Source organism: Leopardus geoffroyi, chromosome E3, assembly GCF_018350155.1.
Source record: "Leopardus geoffroyi isolate Oge1 chromosome E3, O.geoffroyi_Oge1_pat1.0, whole genome shotgun sequence".
Classification (NCBI taxonomy): domain Eukaryota; kingdom Metazoa; phylum Chordata; class Mammalia; order Carnivora; family Felidae; genus Leopardus; species Leopardus geoffroyi.
In genome coordinates, this window is record NC_059340.1 from 40456709 (window position 1) to 40480863 (window position 24155).

A 24155-nucleotide genomic window follows, 5' to 3' on the forward strand; every position below is an offset into this window, starting at 1 on the left:
GGGTGGGCCCGGCCCCTCCTCACCTGGCACGGAGACGAAAAACTTGACGGCGTCGCGGTGCCCGTGGAAGCAGAGCTGGGCCTGGGCCATGGAGCAGTAGGGGATGAAGCTGCTGGCTGATTTGTCACTGCTGTCGTCACCGTACACGTGAATGACACCCCCCGGACGGGCCCCCTCTCCGGAGGTGGGGGAGGTCTTGTTGGCTGGAGAGAGAGCAGGGCCCCAGGACCCGAGCCTGAGTAGGAGACCAGATCTCTAGCGGGCGAGGGGCAGAGGGTGGGAGTGCGCCCTCGCCGAGGGGCCAGGCCGGCCTCGGCCCACAGGGCCTCTCAGGCGGGGGCTTCCCTCTAGGGGCAGCAGACAGGTGCTCTGACTTACCCCGGAGCCCCAGGAGCTGGCCTCGGTGCAGGACCACGGCTGGGGGAGATGGGGGGGACGGAACATGGAAGAGACAGGAGAGGAGTCACGGGAGGGGCGGCGGTGGGGGGGGGGAGCGCGGGGCAAGGCCGCAGCCCGGGAGGCACCCCATCCCCCAGTACGGCCCGGCAGAGCCCGCCCCGCAACCCCGGCCCTGACTCTTGCCCTTTGGCAGCAGCCGTCGGGGGGGGGGGGGGGTGACTCACTCTCGGTCAGCGGGATGGAGATGACGACGCCGTTGCCGGTGCCCACCCAGAGGCGGTTGCCCGCGATGAGCAGGGCTGTGATGCGCACGAAGGAGAAGCCCAGCTTGCCTGTGCCTGGGGGGGGGGGGGGGGGGGGGGGGAGTCAGCATGGCGGGGCCAGGGGCCCTCCCTGCCCGCCCCCCGAGCCGTCGCAGCCCCTCACCCAGCATCTTGCTGACATAGGGTTCGATGTCCACGTCCTGTAGGTGCTGGTGGGTGTGGGCGTGGTAGAGCCTCAGCGTGGAGTCCAGGCGGATGGACACCCACACCCCGTCGCCGATCCACGCCAGCTGCCGGACCTGGCTCTCCCGCCGTGGGTGGGCGTCAAATGATTTCTGTGGAGTCACGGCAGCTTGCGTCAGTGGGGGCGGGGGGGGGGGTACTCTGACCCCGCCACGGCCACCGGGTCACTGCTAATTCCCCTCTACTGCCTGCTTTGCTCCTCAAGGTCCAGGCTCCTAGGAGGAGCTGTCGCCACGCACCGGCCCCCTCCGCGCAGGGCCAGGTGGCCGAGGGGAGGCATGTGGGGCCCACGTGGTGTCACTCTGACTTGTCACAGAGTGCAGCAGCAGGCGGGATCCGGTCAGACGCACTCGCAGCCTGGCCGGTGACGTCGTCTCCCCGAGCACGTCTCCCGTGACCCCTCCACGAAGCCCCCAGTGCCTGTTAGAAGGCACGTTGGGAGTGACATCAGCTGACCGCCCCACACGGAGACCCTCCTGCCGCCAGCACTCACCTCGATCTGCATCGTCTTGGGCTGGATGACGTGCACCTTGTTCTTGTAGCCGCACCAGACGCGGTCGTACACGACGGCCATGCAGCGGATGGAGTGGTGTGGGTGGCCCAGGTCCATCAGGTGGTAGTTGCTCAGGTCCCACTGGCCATCTGCAGAGAGCCCAAGACACCTGCTCACACCTGGCCGGGGCCCACCTCCGCTCACACAGGGGTGGCTGCTCGGCCCAGGCCTCACCTTCGCCTCGGTGGAAGATGGCCAGAGTTCCGTCTGCCAGGGCCACCAGCACTCGCCCTTTCACGTGCCTGGAACGGAATGGTGGTGAGCGGGTGGAGGCCAGGCCACCCCGGGCCCCTCCCGGGCCCTCCCGGGCCCTGGCCTCTGCTGGCGGTCACATACACCAGGCTCAGGACGGAGTCCTTCAGCTTGATGGAGTGCAGACACTTCTTCCAGTTGGCCACAGCCGAGTGCACGTAGAGCCTGTGGGAGGAGGCCGTGGTGGGCAGGGGTGCTTGCCCGGGGACCCTGCCCCACCGCGGCCCCAGGGCCCCACCTACCAGCCGTTCTGGGCTCCCAGCCACATAGTGGGGGCAGCGCTGGTGCTGGCCCCCGCAGGGTCTGCGCTGGGCTCCGGCTCTGGCTGCACACCCCCCGTGTCGGCCTCCTGCCCGTTCTCGCTGCAGGAAGGATGGCGGCTCCAGGGTGGCCTGTGGAAGCCCGTCCCCGCCCGCCTCTGCCAGTCTCCCTCCCCTCTGTCTGCCCCGTCCCGAGATCGCCCACCTGCCAGGCTGGGTGCTGGGGGCCGGGGTGGGGGCCAGGTCAGTGAAGACGTGCTCCGTGAGGGGCCCGGGCCGCACCGCAGCTGCCTCCGCCTCGCTGGGCCCAGAGTCTGGCACCTCCGTGGCTTCTGTGGCCTCTTCCGTGGACTGAGCTGGGTTGACCTTCCCGTTGGCGACGGCAGCCACCTCCCCTGCGTGAGGAGAAGGTGAGCCTGGCTGGCTGGGCGGTGGGGAGGAACGCGGGGCTCAGAGAAGATAGCCGCCCGGGCTCAGGCCCAGACTCACCTTGGCCCTTGTCCAGCACCGGGGTGTCCCCTCGGGAGGAGCAGTTGCTGCGTGGCACGTTGCAGCGGGTGGCACAGCCCACCAGGGTGATACCCGCCAGCACACCGTCTGCACTAGAGTCTTCTGGGTTTACGTCGCCGTCCAGGAAGATCTCCCCCGGAGGGTAGTCGCTGTCACTGGCCGCTGGGGGGAGAGTCACCGCCCCGTCACTCCTCACCAAGAAGCCCCTACTACAAGACCACACCCAGGGCTCCTGTCCCGGTGTGGGTGCTGGGGGAGGAGGTGGGCCCCAGGCTCTGCTCTCAGGCCAGCCCAGCCTCAGCACGGGGGCCTGCAGGCCACCACCGCCTGGAGGCCTGGGAAGCCTGCGAGAGTGGAGTAGTTCAAAGGACTGTGGTCACATGACAGAACCTTAAGAAGTCTGAGGAGCTTGGAGTCATCTCAGCAAACGGACCCCGGCAGGGCCCTGGCCACCCCCAGGTGCTGGTGTGCGGCAAAGCCTAGCCTGGGGGGGCCCCAGCTCTCCCTGCTGCAGCCGGCCAGTGGGAGCTGGGCCCCCCAGTAGGTCCACGTTCAGCACCCGACTGACATTTCCGTCTGTCCCGGGGCCCAACGCATCTCCTTCCAGTTGGGTGAGTGGGCCTCGCCTTGGGTCTCGCCAGTTGTTCACAACACTAATGGGGACACCCCCACAGGCTCCCGAGTGTCCACATCATGTCCCAAGCAAGGCCGGGGCCGCCTCTACGTCGCAGCCACGTGCGGGGCGGCGCAGACCCCAGCGCTGTGGGTGTGGGCGTCCACGCGGGGCTGGCCCTCACCTGGAATGCTGGAGATGCACAGGACGTGGGCATTGCAGACGGTGAACTGGTCCACCACGGTGCCCGGCTGGTTGGCATCGATGATGACCACCTTGCTGGTGGTCAGGGTGCTGGTGAGGATCCACACGCGGCTGGAGGTGGCATCCACCTCGGGGAGCTCTCTTGCCTGTTTTGGGGCACAGGAGACGGGGGCTGGTGCCGGGTGCGGGCCACACCAGCAGCCGCACGGGGCGGTGGGGCCGCCTGGACTCTATCCGGAGATAACCTTGCCTGTGGCCTTAGGGGAGACGGCTCTCCTCCCTTGTAGCGGGGCGACAAAAACTCAGGACTGGACTTCCTACCAAGACCGCTGGCATGTGTGGCCTCACTCCCATGGAGAACTGAGCTCCTGAGTCTAAGTCCCTGCCCCCCAAGTCAGCCTAGGCCACAGAACAAGGACCCGTGGGTGAATCATTTTCTGCCACCCTCCTGTGCACAGCTTGCAAGGACAGAGATGCGCCCGGTGGCCTGACCCCTCCAGCCCTACCGCCTGCAGAGCGTCTGGGCCTCCACACTTCCCCACCCGCCGAGGACAAAGCACGGGTCCCACGTGCCCTGGACAGGGGGTGGGTCCTCAGATGAGCCCAGTCTCCAGCCCCGGCCTTAGTCATCCTGTCTCTGTCACTCCCGACAAGACTCCAGTGCCGGGCACAGCCCGAGTACACACACGGCAGCAAAGCAGGGGTCCCTGGCCCTGCCTTCCACTCTGACCTTCTTCTCGGGGGACGTGTGATTGCTCTTGGTCTCTCCTTCCACTTCCCGGTCGCAGGTCAGAGGGTCACGGCCTGGCGGGGGCTTGACTCCATTCGCGGAGTCGTCCTCGCTTGGTTTCCACCCACTCAGGTTGACGCCCGCAGCACACCACAGCTGGGAGAAGGGTCGTGTGGTCAGGAGCCCAGTCCCCTCCGCTGGCCCCTGGGGGCGGCGGGGCCTGAGACAGGTGCTCCCGCCCAGCCCCATGTGCCAGGCCGGCTGGGCCGGCTCACCTTCATGGTTGGGTCCTTCTCCACCAGAGGGCGGCAGTACACGGGGACAGGCACGTTCTTCATCCGCGTGTCCTCCTGGCCCCCATTGGGACTCAGCTGCAACCACAAGGCCGAGCGGCCACGTGGGCGCGAGGCGTGGGGCAGAGGGCCGGCCCCGGGCAGGAAGGGCCGCGGCGGCACTGCAGGGCTGCCCCAGCACCCTCCCCACCCCACCCCGCGCCCCGCGCCCCCTGCAGCACCTGCTTGTACTTGGCCGGCAGGCTCCAGCCGCAGGCCTGCAGCCGCCCGTCGTCGTTGCGCACGTGCTCGCGCACCTGCCGGTACTGCTCGCGCTTCTGCTCCCGGCGGGCGGACGAAGTGCAGTCACTGGGCAGGAGACGCGGCAGGTTACTCCTCGGCCGCGCGGGTCTGCCCTGTGGGGCGTGCGCCCCGTGCCCCGGTGCCCGTTCGGCCGCTGCTGCCACCGAGGGCTGGCTGGCAGGGCCCTGCAGTGAGGTGCCCCCCCCCCCCCCCCCGCCCCCAACCCTTTCCAGGGCAACATCAGTCTTCTGATGCAAGACACAGAATTCCCCACTTCTGCCCTGGAGCCAGGTTCTTGGTATCAAAACTAAGGAAAACATAAAATTCCGAAGGACGCCTATTCCCCGGAAGAAAGCTAACCTTGCTGGTAAACTTCCCATCAGCTCCAAGCGTCCCTGTGGGGCGCAGGTACGCAGGCCAGGCGGGGTTGGGGGGGGTCCCCCAGGGCAGGGGAGCACAGCTGAGAGACTTTGTGCGGGGACTGAGGGGAGGGACACCTGGGGCGCCCCGTCAGGGTGTGGGCACAGAGAGGTCAGCCTCCTTCCCACCAGGGACCCCGCCCCCAGCACAGGCCTCACGCTCCTGCCTCGGAGCCCAGAGGGGAGAGGCCCCGGGACACACCGTGTCCTCCTCGCCCCCCGCCCCCACGCAGGCCAGTGGGAGACACTCACTCATCGGGGAAGAACTCCAGAGGCCGGCTGCCAGCCGAGATCTGGCACATGGCATGGCTGCGGCGCTGGCTGAAGCCGGCCGTGGTGGGCGATTTGTAGTGAATGTTCACCGAGGGATAGGAGCGCTTGGCCGGAGGGGGGCTGGAGGAGGAGCTGAAGAGGCGGCTGAAGCTGCCAGCGGAGGCATGGCAAGTGAGGGGCGGCCAGTGGGGAGCCGTCCCTGCCCCCACCCCACCCCGGCGCCCCAACTCACAACTGCCAGATGGTGGACTTCTTCTTCTCCTGGACAGACGGATGCTCTCGGGACGCTCTGCGGGGAGGGGCCGGGAAGGAGCCCCGCTCGGCCAGCGTCCAGTGGACTTGCCCACACACCACACCCCCTCTGGGCCGTACCCAGTCAAACCCTGCACCGCTGTTGCTGGACTTCTCTGGCTTCGCTTGCCCAGGACCTTCTCAGGGGGTGGGGCGGGCAGGCGGGGGGGGGGGCCCTCCCCGTGGCCAGGAATGGAGCCTCGGGGAAGAGGGGTCCCTGCGTGGGTCGGTTCAAATCCCCCGAGGGGTTCCAGCACACCAGGCCCAACATGCCCCAGCCCAGCTCTAGCCCCTGGCCGGGGCGGGGCCCCCAAACAGCTCCCATGAGGCCCCTCCAGTCCTCCTATGAGACACGGGGCTGGGGTGCAGACCAAACTCAATGCCACCATCAGGGCCTCCTCTGGGGGTCACAGATCCCAAAAGGAGACGGGGGTGCCTTCCAGAGCCCCAAGGGCAGCCTGGGGGACCCACCTGATCATCTCGGTCCACCGCACGGCCTCCTGAAGCTCCATCAGCCTTTCTTTGTACTGGTTCCGCTCCATGAGCACACGTGCCATCTCCACCCGCGTGAAGCGACGGCGCTGCGCCATGGGGATCTTGTCCTGGGGGGGAGGGGGGCGCTGCCGGTCAGCCAGCGAGGGGCCTGCTGGCCGACTCAACACTGCGCCTCCTCGCCGGGCCGGCCCGGGTGTGGGCGAATCCCAGGGCGGGTTCCCACGGAGCCTCAGGAAACGTGGCGGGGAGGGTGTGGGCAGGGGGCAGGAGATGCCGGGGGCCTGCCCGCCCCCAAAAGGTCACACGATACACTTGAGGGCTACGACACGGCCCCTGGACACCCTGGCGATCCCAGGTGAAACCGTCCGTCAACGCTAACAGGTGAGGCCGGTCCCAGGTGGAACCATGGGAAGACAGGTTCTAGGGAAGGTGCAGTGAGCAGGACCCGGGGTCACACGTCCGAGTAGGACGTGGGAGGTTCTGGCAGATGTGTGGGGTCTGCCGTCTGTGGGTGCTGTGGCAGGACCAAGTCCGCGCCGAGGAGCTGTGTCCTGGGCTGCTACAGTCTGGCACAGGGGTGAGGGGCCAGGGGGAGCTGCTGGGCCAGGGAGCATGAGACCCCGGCCCCACGCAAGGAGGCACGGGCCCCGATTGATGCCTCCCGTGGCTCCACGATTCACCCGCACCTTTGTTTCTGCTCCCGGGGGTGGGGTTCGCTGGGCTGAAGGAGCCCCTACTGCGTCTCGGATGGCTGCTACGTGAGCAGCGCCCTGACACCCCCGAAGCTGAGAGCTGACGAGAGGTGGGGCCAGGACGCACCACTCACTTTGGGACGAGGAGCTGGGCCCCACCCTCTCCTGCAGGAAAGCGGCCCAGTCACCAGACCTGGGCTCTATTCCGGAAAGGAGGCCAGAAGGGGTCCACGAATTACGGGCAAAGGCCCCTACAAACACTCCCTGCATGTCAGGTACGAACCCCCAAGGAGCAGAGGGCTCCTGAGAACATTCCTTGCACCTCAGAGGGGGCCCACAGGCCGAACGGGGGTTCCCACTAAGAAGGGGCAGAGGAGGTGACAGAGGAAGGATGAGGAGGGCCCAGAGACCCAGAGAATTAGCGCGCCCCGGGAGCCCACCCCACACCACCCGCCCCCCCTGCCCCGCATGTTAATAGTGGAATATACCAATTCTGTACAGAGATAGCTGCTTACATCCTCCACCTCTTCTTTGGGTTCGCGGCGGGCGATGATGGCTTCTGACTTCACTCTGCAGGACGAGGAGGGAAATGTGACTGTGGGGAGGGGGGGCGGAAGCCCACAGCCCTGCTAGCTCACGCCCGGAAGCCCAGATGTCTCTCCTGGCTGCCCAGCAGGGCCGTGGGGCCTGGCTAACGGGCAGGCAGGGCCACGTGCACAGGCGGCAGGGCCGCAGGCCGGCCCCAGACAGGTGTGTGGCACCTGCAGGCCCGACAAGTGCCGCCTGCCCGCCCCCCCCCCCGCTCCTGTCACACCCCCACTCCGGTCTGGAGCTACAGGCACCCCTCGGATGAGCATCAGGCTGGAAGAGAAGCCACAGGGAGGTGCAGAGTGCTGGGGAGGGGACCCCAGAGCTTCCTGGGTGCCTGAACTCCCTCCTCCTCAATAAACATAAGGCACGAGAGTGGCAGGACACCCAAGGCGTGACATCCATGCCTCCTGGGGGACTCCCGGGGGGGTGGGGAGAGGAGGCCCACAAGTGAGCTGGAACAGAGAGGAGGTGAGGCTGCCGCGCGGGGGAGGAGAGGACTGGGGTGGGGGGCGGGCCTGGCCCCTCCTCCTCCCAGGAGCCTCCAGGCCTAGGCTCACCTCCTCAACTCCTCCTCCAGGTCCTTGATGCGGCCCTCCAGCCGGGCCTTGGCCTGTCTGGCAGCTTCCAGGTCCCCTTTCAGCACCTCCTGCTCCCCGGACAGCTGGTCCACCTTGGCGATGAGGTCATTCTTCACCACGTTCAGAGCGTTTCTTTGGAAAGGCAGAAAGACGAGGGCTCTGCGTGAGCCAGCCTGCTCGCTATGATGGGGGCCTCCAAGGGGCCGAGAGGTCACAGCTCCGGGTTGCTACAGGGAGGCCCGGCCCTGGGGGAGGGCCATCTCAGCAAGCCCTGTGCCAGACAGGAGTCCTTACTTGGTTTCTAGAAGCTGTGAGTTCTCCAGCAGCAGGTTCCCCACTTCCTTGCCCATTCCTGCAACAAAAGGCACGGAGAGATTACCTGTGCCTGGCGAGGCCAGACCCTGACACTACCATACCTGCCCCAGAGTACCAAAAATCCTCCCCGGGGGGTGGCTCAGCCCTGGGAGGGCAGAGGCGAGGGTGCGAGGCCAGCAGTCTGGTCTCCGGGAAGCCAGACAATCCCTGCAGAGGGGTCTCTGCGGCTCCTCAGGCCCAACAACGTGGTCAGGGATGCAAGCCCAGAACAGCCCCTGGAGGGTACTGAGGAGGGCCCTGCTGCCTCAACGGGCACGGCAGCCCCGGGTTGAGCTCCCGCGGCTATCCACGTGAGGCCAGTGTGCCGCAGGGCCCAGCCGGCACCGGCGTGAGCCGGCCCCAAGGACCACCTCAATCTGTCCTCTCTGCCAGCATCCTCCTGTCTCCCCTCACCCTTCGGGAGGCACACCCTGTGCAGGGCCGTCCCCGGGAGAACAGCGGTTGGTGCTGTGGTGATGGGGACAGAGAAGGCAGCTCAGGACGGCACAGAGCCCCCAGCCAAGGAGATGGGATGGCCCCATGGTAGGCGTGGCCCTCCACCGGGGCCAGGAGCAGGGCTGGGGGAACCTGGCCCGCCGCGGTGAGGACAGCAGGAGGCAGGGGTAAGGGAGAGCGGGGAGGACACGCTCCCTGGGGTTGGTGCCCAGAGGGGCCGACCCGGCCCCTGTAAGCCAGCCCCAAAGTGGACCCCGCCGTCTGAGCTTTGCAGGCGCGCCACAGCAACTCCAAAGGACTGAACCTCATCTGTTGGGACAGAAAGCCCCAGAGACCCAGGGTCTGTTCCTCCCATTCACCAGCCCCCTCCCCCCCGACCCCCGGTATGAGGCGATTGTGAGACGAGACCCCCGACACACACGGTGTGCGCAGAGTGGGTTCTGACGGCTGTCCCCATCTGCGCCCCCTGGCCTCGGATGTGGCCCGCCCCCCCCCCTCCACCTGTCCAGGGTGTGCTCGGAGGGAGGCGGCTGGGGGCTCAGCACTGCAGCTCCCCACTCGAGCCCCAACCCCACCCTGGAGCCAGGAATGCCTGTGGCCCCTGCTGACCCCACCGCCAATCCCACCATGCAGAGCAAAGCAAAAGGCTCAGGAAGCACGAGAAGGTGTGAGGCAGACAGAGGAAGCCAAGAAAGGGAGGAACGCAAACTGAAACAGGGCCTTGGGCTTACCAAAGAAATCATGGCGCACTGCGAGAGTCGTCCCAGTGCGGGAGTGAGCCCAGTGCGGGAGCCGGGTGGCGGGGGAGGGGGGGTTGGGGGGGTTGGTGGGGGAGGAGGGAGGGAGAGAAAGAAGCGCATTAAGCCTCAGTGAACAGCAGGGCGGCGGTGCCGTGTGGCTGCTTCTCGCTGGATTAGGGGTGGACACGGGGGAGGGCAGCAGGGCCGGGGGGGGGGTGGCACAGAGCCTGCTTCTCGCTGGGTTAGGGGTGCACACAGGGGAGGGCTGGGAGGGCTGGGGGGGTGGACACAGGAGACGGCGGGAGGGAGGGCCGGGGGCTGGACACAGGAGTCGGGGGAGGGAGGGCCGGGGGGTGGACACAGGAGACGGGGGGAGGGAGGGCTGGGGGGGTGGACACAGGGGAGGGTGGGCAGGCCGGGGGGGTGGCACGGAGCCTGCTTCTCACTGGGTTAGGGGTGCACACAGGGGAGGGCTGGGAGGGCTGGGGGGGTGGACACAGGAGACGGCGGGAGGGAGGGCCGGGGGCTGGACACAGGAGTCGGGGGAGGGAGGGCCGGGGGGTGGACACAGGAGACGGGTGGAGGGAGGGCTGGGGGGGTGGACACAGGGGAGGGTGGGCAGGCCGGGGGGGTGGCACGGAGCCTGCTTCTCACTGGGTTAGGGGTGCACACAGGGGAGGCTGGGAGGGCTGGGGGGGTGGACACAGGAGAGGGCGGGAGGGAGGGCTGGACACAGGGGAGGGCCGGCGGGCAGGTGGGATGGACACAGGGGTGGGTTGGGAGGGCCGGGGGGTGGCACGGAGCCAGCTGCTCCTTCTGGACATTGCATCCTTGGCTGCACAGGTCACCAGGCCAAGGGCAGCGGGTGATGAGATGAGGGGCCGGGCAGTGTACTTGACCCCGTGCACCAGAGTCCTGGGCCGTGAGGGTGGGGGTTAAGGGCACAAGTCTGCAAATGAGGGAAAGCTGTGCCCGGGGACCCGGCATGCCTTCGAGTACACGGGGGAGGCCGCGTGTGGCCGGGCCGGGGCCTCAGAGTCTCCTGCTGCGAACAATCGGAGAAGCCCGGGGCTGGGCCATCTGCCATGTGGGCATGGGACCCCTGACTTCTGGGGCGTGCCTGACAGGGGAGAACCCTGAGAAATGTCACTGGGGCACTCTCTGCCTTTGAGGGACAGGGTCCAGGGCACAGCCATTCTCCCTCGCGTGTCAGGGCCACTGTCAGTTGGCTAGTAGAGCAAACCAAGAGAAGCTTCCGAGCGGCAGTAGGCTGGTAAGCAGAAGCATGTGTGCCTTAGTGGCCTGGAGGGGACCCAGGAAGGGACAGGCCGCACAGCCTGCGGTGACTGGACAGCAGTGGGGAGTGTCCCCAGGATGCCCCCCACTGCAGCCGGACAGCGCCGTGAGGAGGGGTGGCAGACGGGTGGAGATACGCACCTGAGAACTCCCCTGGGGCCGTGTCCAGCAAAGCACAGAGAGACGGGGGAAGGAAGTGACAAAGGTCAGTTGGTGACTGGAACCAACAAAATAAAGAAATTCTTATTACAGAGAAAGCAACAACGCGTGAAAGAATACAAGCAGATGTCACCAGGCCTGTGGGCAACAAATGCCACTGGGGACGGCGACCCTGAAGGAAAACAGAGACCCCGAGCGCCGGGCCCCACGCCTGCTCAGCCCTCAGGAGGGCGAGGCCCCCGAAGACGCAGCAGCGACGGCCGGGGAAGGTGACAGGGTGTGCGCGCGGGGGGCTGCGCCGGGGGGCCCGGGGCGTCCAGGCCTCAGGTGCCCCCAGAGCGCGCGAGCTTGGCCTCGTGGCCCCCGCCTCTCCCGCCAGCCCAGGCCTTTCAGGAAGGGCGCGACCTCAGGGAAAGGACGGCCAGAAAAAGAGAAAGATGCAAGGGCCCGGCTGGCAGGGAGGGAAAGGCAGGCAGAAAGCAGGGGCGCTGGGGACAGGGGTGGAGGCGTGTGGGGCCGGCAGTGCCTTCCTCCTGGGCTCCAAACTTTTCCCAGCTGAAGACTGGGTGCAACAGTACTGCGTACGTGGTCACTTCGTCACTTGACGTAAATGACACAACGCACAACGTGCTGCAGGAACTGAAATGATAGAGGAATGTGCCAGCTCAACAGTGGACGTGACCGCTCATCTCGACGCCCCAGGGCAACCGTGCTCAAGAGCTGATCTTCTGTCTCTCAGAACTCTTTCCAGATAAACACCAGCTTTTCTTTTTAATGTTTTTATTTTTGAGAGACAGAGACAAAGCACGAGCAGGGGAGGGGCAGAGAGAGAGAGAGAGAGAGGGAGACACAGAATCCGAGGCAGCTCCGGGCTCCGAGCTGTCAGCACAGAGCCTGACGCGGGGCTCGAACTCACGAACTGTGAGGTCCCGACCTGAGTTGAAGTGGAACACAAGTGATTGAGCCACCCAGGCGCCCTGAAGAATACCAGCTTTTAAAACACAAAACCAAAGGGGGCACCTGGGTGGCTCAGTCGGTTAAGCGTCTGACTCTTGCTTTTAGTTCAGGTCATGGTCTTGCGGCTTCATGGGTTCCGGGCCCACGTCGGGCTCTATGCCGGCAGTGCAGAACCTGCGTGGGATTCACTCTCTCCCTCTGCCCCTCCCTCCCCACGCTGTGTCTTTCTCTCTCCCAATAAATACATACATACATAGGCACGTACGCACAAACCAAGGGCAAATACCCAGCTTCTTGGGCCATTTGCTCTGTCCCACCTGACCCCGTGTCACGGGACTGTGCACTGGAGATCTGTGCTCGCCTGGGATGAGTGCTCAGCGCACAGGGGCGTGCATTCACCACCCAGCACCCCAGATTCCAGGCGGGGACGGGTAGGAGCGACCGCTCACCTCACCCCACCAGCACGGCTCCGCGGGCCGCACGACCACCTCCCGGCCGTGGGCGCCCTAGCACCTGCTTCGTGTTTGTTGCTCTTGTGAGAAAAAAACAAAAACAAAAACTCATCTGTGTTTTCTCTTTTCTGTCCTGCCTCATTCTTGAAGTTGAACATCTTTTTGTGCTTGGTGGGCATCTTCTGGGAACTTCCTGATTTCATCCTCTGCTCAGGTTCCACTGTACTTGACCTCTGTCAGCGAGGGAGATCACGTATATGTTGACTTGTGCGTAGCCAGACCTGGCAGCACTTTCCTCTACGGTTGTGGCCATGCAGAGAACACTCTCCGGCGTTCTTCCAGTCCCGCTGTCCTCGCGTGTTTATGTTTAGGTCCGAAGTCCCCCTACAAAGTCTTCTGTGTACGGCGGGAGGTTGGGACCAGACTTCATTCTTCACCAAATGGCATTCAACTAATCCACCCGTTTTCCGGTGATGTGAAGCACCACATTCAGCGTCGGTGAATTCCCACACGGGGCCAGCTCTCCTCATACGAACCGGAGGGGTCACGGGTTTGTTGCCACCCCGGGTCCGCCGCCCTCCGCATCACAGCTTGTAAACTCTTTGGTGCCTGGAGTGTCAGACAGCCGTGCAGCCTGTTCTTAGCCCTTTCCGGGCTCTTCTCACATGTTCTCCTGGACGGAGTCTGGAGTCTGCGCACGAAGCTCTTTGGCCGGGGCTGGGTACGGACAATGGGCTGAGCCGTGAGGCCACCCGGCAGCTTTACAGAGCTCAGCCTGCAGACCCGGAGCGTGCAGAAGTTCTCGATGCATGAGGCCTTTCATGTTCTTTTTTTAAATGTTTATTTTTTTCTGAGGGGAGGGAAGGGCAGAGAGAGAGGGAGACACAGAATCTGAAGCAGGCTCCAGGCTGTCAGCACAGAGCCTGATGCAGGGCCTGAACTCAATGAACTGCAAAATCATGACCTGAGTTGAAGTCGAATGCTTAACCGACTAAGCCGCCCGGGCGCCCCTTTCTATGTTCTTCCGTCATGTTCCCGAGTTCTGTGCACATGGGCTGGTCTCTCTCTCAAGGTTAACGTCTAGACGGCGTCTGGGTCTGGTTGCCACGGGGCGGGACCCCGCTACCTGGGCACAGCGCAGCGGGTAGAATGCACGTCCGGTTGGCCTGTGCCGGCCTTCGGACTCCAACTCACTGACGCAGGGTGCACTGCCTGGCTTGTCTGAGCCTCAGTTTCCTCGCCCGTGAAGGAGAGACATGACCTCCGTAGCTCGGGCTCCCTGGAAACTCCCTGGTAGACGCCAGCACGTGCTACGTGGTCACTAGGTGCTAACTCTTCAGCTCCCCAGCTACGTCAGCTCTGAGAGGCGCACTCTCGAAGCACGGCACCTCTGAGACTGGGTGTGCTCTCACGATCGAAGGCGTGTCCCCCTTCAACTTGAAACAAGGGCTTCCTTTCCTGGAGATTTCTAGACTAATGGTGTATCTTACAAGCGGTGCGGTCAGCTCAGTGAAACGTAACAAGACGGGCCCATCCAGGGTCCTTCCTTCCTTGCTAAAGGAATTCACGGTCCAAATACCGTGGCGAATAGACACGATCCAAATGCCCGATCCAGACATGCAGAGCTTTGAAGGACGCCGTCCTCGGCCACGCCGACAACATCACCGTGTTTCTGCTATTGCAGGACCTTGCCATTGTGAGGACGGCCGCCCACTGGCCGCAGGCTTTTTGCTGTTTAGCAGCCACACAGGGAACGCAGGGGACAGGCGCGAGGCTCTTCAGAAAGACTCTAGCCGAGCCAGACAACGGGGCTGGGGCCCCTCGGCAAGGGGACTGGAGCCGACCCCAGCCCATTCCTCCACCCTGCTGGGCAAAGGGAGGGCTCCTCTGCCTGGCGCCCCACTGACACAGTGTGACAGCGCCTGATTCCTTCTCAACTCCCCGGGGTGGCCTGCCTTTCAGATGCCCGTCGTGCCTAAGGCTCTGGAAGGGCACGCCCAAGAACAGGGCCCACGCCAGCCAGAATAGAGCGGGGCCCAGGGTGGCCACCGGCCAGTGACCAATGACGGGACGCGCTGGCGGGCAGGCCACCCAGAGTCACGGGCGGCGACGAGGCCGGCCAACACCAGTCATCCTCCACGACCACGCGAGGGACCAAATGTAGACCAGAAGCATCAGGCACGATGGCCAGCAGTGGATCAACGGCCACGTGAGGTGGGGGCCCATCTGTGCCACGGAGCACCGCTCTGCCGGGGAAGGATGGAACGCTGACCCCTGCTACAACACGTAAAAACCTCACGGGCACTCGTGCACAGAAAGAGGCCAGGTGGAAGAGGAGGGCCAGGAGACAGGAAGTGCCCAGGAGGGCAAGTGCACAGACACGGATGGGTCACTGTGCGTGGGCACAGGCTTCCTTCGGGGGGGACAGCGCTCTAGAGCTGTGGGGTGCTGACCTCACGGCCCTGAGCTCACTCAGAGATACTGGACTCTGCGCTCTGGGCATACCCATGACATTCCATCCCTAGAAAGCACAGAGGGCAGTCAGTCACGCCTGCTGCTCTGGCTGGACCTGGGTTCAAGTCCCCATTGTGCTGCTTCGCTTCACCTTCCCCGGGCTCAGCTTCTTCATCCATGAAATGGGGGCGGCGGCAGCACCCCCGATTAAAGGCAGACGCACACATCTAACGCTGGTGTGACTCTTCTCGTGACCGTGTCGATGACTGGAACCGTGTCGTGAGACGAGACTGAAAAGCACAAGGTCTGGGACTCCAGCTGGGCGCCTCCCCTACGGTCCCCTCCCCAACCTGCGGCCGGCCCCTAAACACGGCGTGGGGCAGCTGAGCTGCCCACGGCCAGGAACTCGAACGTGGAGCCGGGTCGCGGACACGTGAACGCCGTGTGCCTATGCGCTCTTCCAGGGAGAAGGCCGCCACCTTTCATCAGAGACTCAGGAGTGCAGCACACACGAGGCCCTCGCGCCCTCACAGCCTCCAAGGAGCAGAAAGGTGCTCCTTCGCGGACACACACGTGTGCCCGGTCACCCACTACAGCCTTGCTCCCGGGCACAAACTCTAGGGACGGGAGTTCCTTCCCATGCCGCTCCCGGCCTGGCAGGTCCAACGTCTCAAGAACAGCCAGGCACAAGCCCAACGGAAGCCACATCTGGGAAAGCAACGTGGAGCCAGCGTCAGGAGCCCACATCGCTAGGCTGAGGTTCCCACCTCTAGAACCCTGTCCTAAAGAAGTCTCCAGGGGGGCGAGCTGATTTACGCCCACAGGTATCTGTGACCGCAGCATCCAAACAGCAAAAACCAGAGCCTGGCAGAACGGGTTAATTTACAGTCTCATGCCACAAGGTGAAGCGCACTGGGGGTATTAGCAGGTCAGAGAGATGGTAACATCGCCCACAAAGGGGAGGACAGACGTGACCCGAAACCCCCCACGTGCCACGTACGTGTGTGTGCTACGGCACCTGGGAAGGTGCACTCGTCACGATCGTCTGGCTTTTACTCTCTTGTTGGCAATTTCTGGTATTACGCGAATATTGTCATAAACGCGCACTACTTTTCCAAAGATAAAAATTGGAACGTATATAGGATTACCTGAACTCTATAAAGGAGGGTGCAAAGGCGTCAGAATATTGAAAATGATTTCCTCTAAGTACCTTTTTTCTATATGTTAACAGTTTCTGTTATTTTTTGAAGTAGGCTTCACCGCAGGCGGCTGTGCTCCCGGGGGGCCTCTGCGGCCCGAGCGAGACAACCAGCAGGGCCGGAGCTAAGAGAGTGAGGCTGTGCAGATGGAAACCACCAGCTGGTGGCCCTCCCTCGTGGGCTCCAGCCGGGCCACGTCTGCAGCCGGAAGCCCGGCCATCCACCGAAGACACTGCCGTCCACACAGGGGAGCTGAGCCCGAGGCAGACACACTCTACAAATGTCCTCAAGTCCCTGATGGCCAAAGGTCACCAGTGCAGAGGGACATTGGTGGGAAGTAGAAGTCTTCGACGCAAGGGGCGCCTGGGCGGCTCAGCTGGTTGAGCGTCCGGCTCCTGTTTTCAGCTCAGGTCATGATCTCGTGGGTTCGTGGGTTTGAGCCCCTTCGTCAGACTCTTGGCTGACAGGGCAGAGGCTGCTTAGGATTCTCTGTCTCTGCCTCTCCCTCTGCCCCTCTCCCGCTCTCTCTCTCAAAATAAATAAACATTAAAAAACAAAACAAACCTCATCCACGTGAGGCAGCTCCACCTCCTTGGGCAGCACGTGACCAAACCCGGGCCACAGGGCCTGCAGGCAGCCTCACGGATTTCTGGGCTGAAGTGGCACCGCCGACTGGCTGCCCCCTCCTAAGCCACGAGAGCTGGGGGTACCATCCCTCCACAGAAGCCGGCGTGGGGAGGAGAGGACAAGCCAGAGCCACAGATCCCCCACAACACGGTCACCCTCTGCCCCGGAGGCTGCCTTGCTGGGAGGAAGGGACCGAGAGCTCTGGTCCTGCAGCAGGCCTTCAGGGGACAAGGTCAGCGGGGGCAGGAGCTGGCGGCGGGGGGGGGGGGGTGTGGGGGTGGGGGGTGAGGCGTGCCACTGCAAGGATCCGATTTCCCACCTGGCCCTGGACCCCGAGAGCAGTGCTCGGCTGCATACACGGCCTCTACATGCCTGACGCCCACCCCAGGACAGGAAGGAGGCCCCGGAGAGAGTCCACACGGGGAACTGTCTCTGCACCCATTTCTGACCCAGGTGCAGGGAGCTCTGGAGGCGACCACGGTGCCGAGGGCTTGCAGATGGGCAGCGACCCTGTCTGGGCATTTTCTGCGAGGAGCACAATTGCTAAAAAGTGCACCGCCTAGGCACGGGCACGGTTTTCAGGGTGATGGAAGGCTCTAAAATTAGGTAGTAAGACAGGTCTGTGAGCACCCTGAAACCCACTGAACTTTATACTTTAAGGGGATACCTTTTATGGAATGTGAAATATATCTCGACAAAACTGTGAAAAGAAACCCCTAGGTTGCAGCTGACAAAGACTTTGCTTTCATTACGAACAAAAGCAACGGCAGCAAGCCCGAGGCCCTGGGGTCACGGGGGTGGCCTGAGTTTACCTAGCAGGTCCGCTCCTTCATCCACGTCCCCGATGACCTCCGACCCCGCGGTCGACAGTTCGTGGTACAGGGAGTCAGTGTTGATGCCAAAAGCCTTGTTCACGATCCCCTGGGTTGGGCTGTGAGGACATGCGGCCGGGGGAGGGCAGGGTGAGTGGGCAGCGTTCTGGGCTGCGGGCGGGGGCTCTCCAACACCGCCCAAGGGGCCGCTCAATGCCAGCGCTGCCTGTGCAAGAGGCTGCAGGGGGCACCTTCGCCAAAGGCCCCACCTCCACAGTGAACACTGAGCCCACCCGGCCCCCGGGCTCAGTGAGTACCTGTTGCCCGTGCGATCGAGACGGGGCTCCCGACTCATGTCCAGCTCCGGGGTGGAGTCGATAATGTCTTGAACATCAGACCACTCGTCACTGCTGCCCATGCCTGAGGGGTGGGGGGGACACACAGGAACCCCAGGGTTAGGGGGGGCGCCTGCCCTCTGGCCCCGTATCTGGAGACCCCACACTAGACCCCCGCCAGGCAGGGACCGTCAGGAAAGGGCTTCCTCCTCGCTGGCGGCCACGTGGGGCCCCTTCATCAGAATCGGGTCTCCTTTTCATGACCTCCAACGACCAGACCCAAAGCCCTGTCTCTCCTCCTGTCCCTCCTCTAGTGAGTGCGTCTGCTGGGTGATGGCAGTGTACCGTCAGAAGCCGGGTTGCCCCCTGAGTCCACGCGCTGAAGCCACAGCCCCCGGAACCCCTGCATGTGACTGCATCTGGAGATGGGGACTCTGAAGAGGTGAAGGCCACACGGGCAGGCCCTGGTCTCATCTGACCGTGTCCTAAGAGGAAGGGACGACCCCACGAGGACACTGCCACCCTGATCGCTCACTTCTGGCTCCGTGGCCGGGGAGCCCACGAATGTCTGCGCTGTCTGTGCTGGCACCCGAGCTAAAAGCGGTAGCCGGAAGGGACGGCAGGATAGCAGGTGGGGGGGGAGGGGCGCCGCCCGGGAGCACGCGGGCGGCCGAGGCACCTATGCTGACGTTCCGCATCTCCTGTGTGACCTGGACCTCCATGTTGCGGCTGTTGCGCTTCTCCCGAGCCCGCTTGCTGCTCTTCGTGCTGGCGCCGTAGTCCCCCAGCGGCTGCAGGCTCTCGTTGAGCGGCGTCACCGCCGCCGAGGGCACGGAGGACGTGGGCGTGTTGGACTTGGTGCCCGTGGTGCTGGGCGTGGCAGCCGCGGAAGACTGGCCCGACTCGGACATCTCGTCCTGCGGACACTAGGGCCGAACACAGGGAAGGGAGAAGCTCGTCATGTGGGCCAGCACGCCCCCAGGCTCTGGGTACGGCCGGGCACGCCGTGCAGGGCCAGCAGGGGCCTTGGCCACCTCCACGGGGCCCCCGTGCTGGGCTCCCTCGGCCACGGTCAAACGGCGCTCTGTGCCGGGACCGGGAGGGACAGGAGGACCCCTGCTCTGCTGTCGGGCCAGCTCCTCGGGCCCGGTCCCTTGGTTCACCCAGCCACTCCTCCCACTTTGCAGAGGTTGCTGCCACCTTATTTAAATGCTGCACATCGGGGCTTGTAGCCTACACGTTCCCGGGAACAGCCCCGCCGATGCCGCGTGTGATGGACATGAAGCTAGGTGAACGTGACAAGCAACCCTTTGCAGCCAGCGGGGCGGGGTCGGAAACAAGGTGCGCCTCAGGGCGGGGCGGAGGGCTCTACGGGGCCTGGGAGGAGGCTGAGCATGCCTTCGGATCAAGCTACAAGCTACGGGTGCTGCGGCCGGCCGCCCCGCCTCCCGCCTCCCGCCCCCCACTCCATCTCCCGCTCCCAGTGCTGGCCGCAGCCAGGGGCTGGGAGGGGCACAGACCTCCCGAACGAACGCAGAGACTAGAGGGAATGTGGAATTCTCGGCCCCCACGGCTCAAGCACCTACACGTCCACACAAATGCCAACAAACTGTGACTCTTCTTCCACGGAACGGGTCACCCTCAAAACATTCCCGGAGCGGACAGAGACCGACCATTAAAATGCGCCCTCGGCCGCTGACCGTGAGAGCCTCTTGCCGCGAACACGCTCTACTTGAGGAAGTACGACACAGGAAACCAGCCCGCTCCTCTCCCGATCTTTCCTCCTGAAGCTCCTGACAAGATCCATAACCTGGCCCCACGCGGCTACGAACACCGACAACCGTGACTCACCCCCAACCCGGTCCTCGGTGGGCGCGCCAGAACCTGCCGGCAGCACCCCCAGGCCCTATCACCACCCTCTTGCGGGGCCCGGCTCCCGGTGCACACCCCAGTCGCCAGCGGCAGTGGCTCACACGGTTTCTCCAGAAGGGGTGCTTCTGGGGGCGCTGAGGGGAAGGAGCCGACGGCAGGGGTGCGTGGCCTTCTCCATAAAGCTGGACACACGCTGGGACCCACTCACACCCGCCTTCAACTAGGAAGGCCTGACCAGGCTCCCGTGGCTGCCTCTAGGTGACCGGGAGGCAGAGCTGGTTGGGGACCTCTGAGACCCGCCTTTTCCTGACCCGCGTGGTCAGTGTCAGGCCAGGGCCTGGGGTGGTGACCTCCAGCTTCATCTCACAGGCTGCGGGGACGCGTCTGCCGGGAATCCAAATCGACACCCTCCTCGACCCGGTGGCCAGGTCCGCAGGGATGTGTGTTGATGTGTGGGAACACCCGTGGCTCTCACAACTGGGGACGGGTAGGTGCTCCTGGGGTCCAGTGGGTGGAGGCGGGGGTCCACTCACTATCCTGCAGGCCACAGGACGGCCCCCATAGCCAAGAACAACGGGCCCGGATTATTAATGTGCTGAGGCCACAGGCCTCGCGTGACAGGTCCTGTCTCCCTGGGGGCACCCCGTCCAAGCATTTTCTATTTGGGTTCCACCGCCTAAGGCCGATTTGAGAAGGAAAAATCCTCTTTGTTACACGAGGCACACTGACAGCCTCTGTGATGGGGCTGCCCCAGTGGTCTGTCCGCCCCACACGACACAGGCTCCCAGGCCTCCCGCGGGCAGGGGCCCTCTGCTGCACGGAGCCCCGGGCCAGCACTCGAGAGACGGCCGCAGGGGACCCGAGGCACGGGGAAGTCCGAGAGGGCCGAGGGAGGCCGGCATTCGAGTCCACGCCTCTCTGGACCACACGTTTTCTGGGCCGCCTCCTCAACGGCCACGTCCGGTGGCCTGTCTGTGCCCCGCCAGCTGGTGTCTGCGGGTCTGCAGCGGGCCTCCTCGCCCCCAAAGTCACCGAGGGGAACCGTGCGGCGCAGCCAGGCCTCCCCCAGCCCCTGGCTCTCCCTGAGCCTACAGGCCGCCGCCTACCCGCAGGACGCTCCCCTGGCCACCACTTACCTAACGGCAAACCTCTCAACCTCCTAAACCATCAACGTGTGGCAGTGACCTCCAAATGCAAAGAACCCAAACTCTTAGCGGTCATTCCTCACCATGAGTAGCCACAACTGTTTGGTTAAAACACTGAAAATACAGCACATAAAAACAAAAAACAGAACAAAAAAACAACAAAAAAAATTAAGAAATTAGAAAGACCTTAAAACCTAGAACACAAAATAAAAAGAACTTAAATGTAATTAAAAAAAGGCAAATAAAACACATATACGAACTGAAACAGAAAACACGGTGATGAAGAGTAAAGCTACTTTGGACGTCGCAGCGGCAGGAAGAGACGCAGGAAGAAAGCTGGTGGGGGTGCGGGCAAGAGGCGGGGCTCAGCGGCCCCGCAACCCCTGCGGCCACCTCCCCCGGCCGCCCCGCATGAGCCGTCATCTCCAGTGGCATAGCCAGGCTTTGCCGGGGGGGGGGGGGGGGGGGGGGTGGGGGGGTGGGGCGCGCACCCGGCCCCCCAGGCCCCTGCCCTTCTGCCCCACCCCCCACACGGGCAGGTCCATTAACAGGTGGGCCGGCACCCAGGTCAAAGGTCGCAGAGACATGCTCAGTGTCTGCAGCAAAAGCGAAAGCGAGTGGGGTCACTTGGTGACAGAACGGGCAGCTTGCAGCCACCTCCAGCAGTCAAGCTGGACACCCAGGGACGAATGGACAGTCAGCCACAAGCTGCGGCAGGGAGAAGCTCCACAAGTTCAGGCCCCACAACCGCCAGCCCGCCCCAGTCCAGAGGCCCAGGGGCTTGGCCTTCCACAGGCACCTCCAACAGCCTCTGCGCGAAGGGCACCAGGCCTGGGTCGCCTCCTCCAGCCCTGGGGGTGGCATCCTTACCTGGCGATGGGGCCACAGCCTGTCTGGTGAAGGCAGGCTGAGCTCACAGACCGAAACCGGCAGCACGTGACCAGGGGCCCTGAATGAGTCCCTGCCCCTGGCTTTCTCGGGGACCCCGCTGGGGCGTGCACTCCCCAGATAAGTGCACAGACCCAGGACAGCCATCTCCCCAGACTCGGAGACCCAGAAGTCAGGAGCACAGCAAGGACAGTCTAGAGGAGAAGACGCCGACCCCTCACCCTGGACTTCCCCGCAACTGGCGTGCAAATCTCAGATGCTAAGAGGACGGCACGTTCCGGGCCGGTGTCCAGTCTGGCCACGGGGCTCATACTTTGGGGCGAGTTGAGGAACAGACGTGCTTGTGCCCCCAAACAAAGGGTCAGCTCAGCCCTGGCCTGAAGCCCACGCCCCCAGAGCAGTCCTTCTCTCCAGCTCGGACGCCCCTCCGCGAGAGGCCCTGCGAACCCAGGGGCAGCTGCAAAGGGTTGGCCGCAAAGACAGCTTCCTGAATGAGCATGGGACGATGGGGGGACGGGACAGGGGAGAGGAGGCGGGGGGACCCTCACTCCACGGCACGGCTACAAAACCTGGTAGCTGGAGCTCAACTGCAGCTGGCCGAGGTCACTCAGGTGCCAGTGGTCCCCCGCAGGCACGAGCTTGCCCCCCATCTGTGCACGTACCATGCCGTCGGCCAGGGGGAAGACGTTCAGAGAGGTGGGGCGCTCCTTCCTGCTGAAACGTGAGGGAGAGAGGAAGGAAGCGCACATTAGAGGTGGCTCCCCACTCGAGAACGGGGCTCGCTCTGGACACGCAGGGGCCTGCTCTGAGGGAGCGGGGTCCTGGGTGGGGGCACAGGGGCCGCCTGCCCCCTGAGCTCCTCTGGAACCAAACGCGGTCCCATGTTCGGGAGAAGCTGGGCTGTCCTGCGGGCCTGTGTGACACTCCCTGGTTTCACTGTGACTCACGTTTGGGGATTTCGGTCTCACACCCGCTATGTGCGCTAAGAAGTCCCACGGGGGAGCCAGCAGCAGGCCCCCCGGCAACGTGGCCGCACAGAGCGCCCCCGGGGGGAGACTTTACGATGGCGGTCTTTCCTACAGGTGGCGCAGCGTGCCTGCTTGCTGCTGTCGGCCCTGCGTCTGTGTCCTGGGGCCAGACAGAAGGGATCGACCTCTTCGCTCCGTCCTTCGCTCCCTGTCCCCCAACCCGCTCCAATGTTCCTTCACGAGACCTCACTGCAAAACGTCAGAACCGACGTGGGCAGAGTGAAGAGGGGCTCCGTCCTCCTGTTGGGTGTCCGTGTCCTTGACAGCCCGAGGGGGCCCCTTTCTCCCACTCCACGCAGTTCTTCCTGGTCATCATGGAGCAAAGACCCCAGAGGGGAGTTCTTTTAAAGGTGTGCCAGGAGATAGGGATGAAGCCAGGATGAAGCCCAAAGCTGCCTGCCAAGTTCAGTCCCCAGGGGACGTTCCATCGGGGGCTTCTGATTGGATCCTGGGTGGCACACAGCCCAGGCCGGCCCATGCATGCCCTGCCCCGGGGCAGACACACCACACCCGGGAGAAGGTGGTCCACTCGATAGCCCGTGCTGCCCAGAGCTGTTCGGGCCACGAATTAAAGCCCCCCCACCACAGCATCTCACGCTTGGAGCCTGACCCCCAGAGAGTGTGGTGGGAGGAGTGGCGGGGGGCTTCTGCAGAGTTCCCCCACGGCCGGGTCCAGAGGCTGGACTGTTCTGGAGAGAGAAGACAGGCAGCTTCCTGCGGTGCTTGGAGGGTGCAGGTGACAGAGAGGAGACGTGAGGCCGTCACCCCTGATGTGAACTTGCTGCAGCCGGGCAGGGGCTTCGTGAGGCCTGGCCCTGGGAAGGGAGCGGGGGGGGGGCGCTCTCTGGCCGTGGCCAAGATGAAGGAGAAAAACACGGGGTCTGAGTTGGAGTCCTGCTTCGTCCCCTTTGAGGCCGGCTCGTGTGTCCTATTCAGCAAGACGCTGCCTCCCCTGGACCCGCTGAGACCTGGCTGTGCCGTCCCAGGGTCAGTCTGTGGCAGGGACAGAACCAGAGGAGTGGAGTGCTCCCGGGGGCTGCACCCTTCAGGGCCTCTCAGGAAGCTGGTTTCCCGTGGACGACCTGAGGGGCCTCACGCAGCCCTCGTCACCCGTGACAGAGGACGCGTTCTCAGGCGTGTCTCAGCTGCTCACGTGAGAGCTAGAGACTCAGATCTTAAGAAAGACATCAGGTTAGCAAGCTCCGAGCCTGCAGGCCCATCAAAACCTCAGCAAGCCTGAGGCTCAGCCGGTGCTCAGGCTGCCTCCTGCCAGCAGCCCGTCACGCCCCCCTGCCACGCCCAGGTGTCTGGAAGGCAGTGGCCGCCACACGGTCAGCACATCCCCAGAGGAGGGGCCTGGTCTCAGGCCACAGCGGCCAGGCTCCCAGGAATGCCCATCGCCTGCTCTTCCCCCTCGGGCCCCCGGGGCCAACGCGGGGA

At 64.2% G+C, this 24155-nt stretch overlaps 1 protein-coding gene across 17 annotated transcripts in view; it reads right to left on the bottom strand.

The window, feature by feature from the left end:
• Positions 1 to 24155, bottom strand: part of MAPK8IP3 (mitogen-activated protein kinase 8 interacting protein 3) — a 48463-nt gene that overhangs the window by 1724 nt on the left and 22584 nt on the right. For 2 of the 17 annotated variants that reach the window (XM_045462379.1, XM_045462376.1), the window contains 26 exons: positions 22350 to 22398; positions 18462 to 18708; positions 17765 to 17867; positions 17448 to 17566; positions 10929 to 10940; positions 9483 to 9500; positions 8236 to 8293; positions 7921 to 8073; positions 7261 to 7342; positions 6057 to 6187; positions 5527 to 5583; positions 5274 to 5444; positions 4542 to 4668; positions 4303 to 4398; positions 4028 to 4183; positions 3278 to 3443; positions 2460 to 2642; positions 2176 to 2365; positions 1953 to 2072; positions 1795 to 1875; positions 1633 to 1700; positions 1399 to 1547; positions 826 to 997; positions 624 to 737; positions 379 to 417; positions 24 to 203 (listed from right to left, as the gene is read on the bottom strand). In XM_045462379.1, coding sequence (XP_045318335.1) covers positions 24 to 203; positions 379 to 417; positions 624 to 737; positions 826 to 997; positions 1399 to 1547; positions 1633 to 1700; positions 1795 to 1875; positions 1953 to 2072; positions 2176 to 2365; positions 2460 to 2642; positions 3278 to 3443; positions 4028 to 4183; positions 4303 to 4398; positions 4542 to 4668; positions 5274 to 5444; positions 5527 to 5583; positions 6057 to 6187; positions 7261 to 7342; positions 7921 to 8073; positions 8236 to 8293; positions 9483 to 9500; positions 10929 to 10940; positions 17448 to 17566; positions 17765 to 17867; positions 18462 to 18708; positions 22350 to 22398 — 3041 coding nt within the window. Of the gene's footprint in view, positions 1 to 23; positions 204 to 378; positions 418 to 623; positions 738 to 825; positions 998 to 1398; positions 1548 to 1632; positions 1701 to 1794; positions 1876 to 1952; positions 2073 to 2175; positions 2366 to 2459; positions 2643 to 3277; positions 3444 to 4027; positions 4184 to 4302; positions 4399 to 4541; positions 4669 to 5273; positions 5445 to 5526; positions 5584 to 6056; positions 6188 to 7260; positions 7343 to 7920; positions 8074 to 8235; positions 8294 to 9482; positions 9501 to 10928; positions 10941 to 17447; positions 17567 to 17764; positions 17868 to 18461; positions 18709 to 20790; positions 20914 to 22256; positions 22402 to 24155 lie in introns of those variants that run through there. The other 15 variants (XM_045462368.1, XM_045462365.1, XM_045462377.1 and 12 more) reach the window with 12 other exon arrangements.